This window comes from Clarias gariepinus, chromosome 8 (genome assembly GCF_024256425.1).
Source record: "Clarias gariepinus isolate MV-2021 ecotype Netherlands chromosome 8, CGAR_prim_01v2, whole genome shotgun sequence".
Classification (NCBI taxonomy): Eukaryota; Metazoa; Chordata; class Actinopteri; order Siluriformes; family Clariidae; genus Clarias; species Clarias gariepinus.
The window spans coordinates 6,362,501-6,365,000 of record NC_071107.1 but is presented as its reverse complement, the minus strand read 5'-3'; the positions used below and the strand labels follow the sequence as shown (position 1 = coordinate 6,365,000).

General features: G+C 36.2%; 1 protein-coding gene across 12 annotated transcripts in view; it reads right to left on the bottom strand.

Moving 5' to 3' along the window:
• The window catches only part of tenm3 (teneurin transmembrane protein 3), a 277,382-nt gene that overhangs the window by 36,422 nt on the left and 238,460 nt on the right, over positions 1-2,500 (bottom strand). For all 12 annotated transcript variants that reach the window (XM_053501433.1, XM_053501434.1, XM_053501435.1 and 9 more), the window contains one exon: positions 2,334-2,500. This exon is cut by the window's right edge and continues 83 nt beyond it. In XM_053501433.1, coding sequence (XP_053357408.1) covers positions 2,334-2,500 — 167 coding nt within the window. The remainder of the gene's footprint in view (positions 1-2,333) is intronic.

Genomic DNA, 2,500 nt, shown 5'->3' with positions numbered 1-2,500 from the left:
GATTATTTCTATCTTTTACCTTATTAATTATGTGCATGTTTTACATATAAACTTTCAAACAAACAAAATTATAAATGATAGAATGTTACGACATGTTTAATAAGTGCTGTTTATTACTACAGTATGTGCTGGACCTAAAGTCAGGGTAAGACACGTGTCTGCGTGTGTGTGTGTTTAGCTTGCGTGTGTGTGTTTGTGAGTGTTTTAAGAGACATGAGCGCTGCGTGAACGCGATGTTAACGAGCCCATAACAACTGATTACGTCTCACAGAATGAAGAGAGATTTCATCAGGCTTGCGTTTTCATTTGGACAGGGGACATGCTGTGAATATGTCACGCCCAGGACCTAGCATTCATTTAACTCCCTACACACACACACACACACACACACACACACACACACACACACACACACACACCATTCAATAAGGAGATTTAATTGAACTCAGAGAGAGAGAGAGAGAGCGAGAGAGAGAGAGAGAGAGAGAGAGAAAGAGAGAGAGAGTGAGTTATAGGTCTTTATTAAAGAGAGTTTAATATGAACACTTGGCTTCGGTGTAAGTGTGTGTGTGTATGTACGTGTGTGTGTTAGATTGAGCAGTTTGGTGATAAATCTGGAGGACAGAGTAATGTAATAATTAAACTCTAAAAATCATCTTCAGGGTTTCATTTTCAGTAAGTGCTATATACTGTACTGGGAGCACTGGGAGCACTGGGAGCACTGGGTGTGAGGAAGGAAAAAGTCCCTTCAGTTTATCACGATTGCGCTAGTGTGAGTATGTGTGTGTGTGTGTGTGCTAGTGTGTCTGTGTATTTAATACTTTACTCTGTAAATGTATTTAAAGTAACACTGGTCCTTAATTTCCAATTATAATTTATATTAAATATGATAGATTTTTTTTTATAAAAATATATTAAATATAATTAAAATATAAAATACAATTTAAATACACTACGCAGACAGAATTCTTTTCTAAAATAGCATTATTTTACAAGTGTGCTTTCAATTTAAACAATTTACTTATTAATTTACTTATTTATTTATCATCCTAACATTAATGATAATTTTTTTTTACATATTAAACAATTTATTTGTGATTATTTATAATTATTGTTGAAATTATGATTTTTTTTTATGAATGCATTTAAAAAAAAAATCATTTCACATCCATGTATGGAAGTAGCAATTTTGCAAAAATAACTAACTAATAACTATTGATATATTACAATATATATATATATATATATATATATATTTAACCCTAAATAAATAAATAAATAAATAAATAAACACATTAATTTGAATTACATTATATATAAATAATAATAGTAAAATAAACAGTGTGCGGTGCAGCAGTGAATTAATGATGTGTGAGAAATTCGCACGAGTTTGATCTTCTACTCCTGACAAGGTCATGTGACTGATAATAAAGTCACATAATAATATAATAATAATAATCAAGTGATAATAAAAAAATATATATGAATGAGATTTGCTTCTGTTAGATTTCACCTAAGAAACCACAAGATCGAGAGTGCTTCAGTTCTTGGTAAGAAGAAGAAAAGACTCGGCGCGAGACGGGCTTCACAGTTCAACAATAAATAAATCAAAATAATACATATAAATAAATAAACATGATACATATTAATAAACAAAAAAATGCCATGTGGAGCGGGTACACGCCGCAGCAGGTAGACAGGGACGAGTTATTGGTGACTGTGAGGAGACGCTGAGAATTACACAACACACACACACACACACACACACTGAAATACACATCACACACACACACACACTGTATTTGCTGCTACTTTTCCTGTCTTACACACACTTAGCTCAGGGAACTCACAATGATCACATCAATCAGTACTCCATCCATCCATCCAACAAGCCATCCATCCATCCATCCATCCATCCATCATTTTGTCTAACCATCCGTCCATCCATCCATCCATCCATCCATCCATCCAACATTATATCCATCCATGCATCATTTCATCTATCCATCCAGTCCAAACTCCATCCACTGCTTTCCCATCCATCTATCCATCCATCCATCCATCCATCTATCAATCCATTTATTTATTCCATATCCAGGCCTTTATTTCATTAGTTAGATAATTAGCATTTAAGCTTGATTTGCGATTAATTTGGCACATCTCTTTCGTCATCCCCCCATCCATCCACCTGTTGATTCATCCATCTTAAATCACTTCTGTACAGAATATCCAGAGTCAGAATTGAGTTAATTGGTACTGTTAACACAATTGTTGCCGTCATGTCCATTCTTCCTCCCTCACCCGTCCCTCCACCCCTCGTTCCCGTGCCCTACCTGAGCTCCATGACACTGGTGACGTTTCCTGAAGGGAAGATGCGTCTGATGTAGTTAAAATCTCCCACGTAGATGCTGCCGTCCGACCCGCAGGCCAGAGCCACAGGAGCCAGCAGCTTGTTCCCATCGGCCTGGCCGTTACAGCTGGGACAGGAGATACTGCGCCT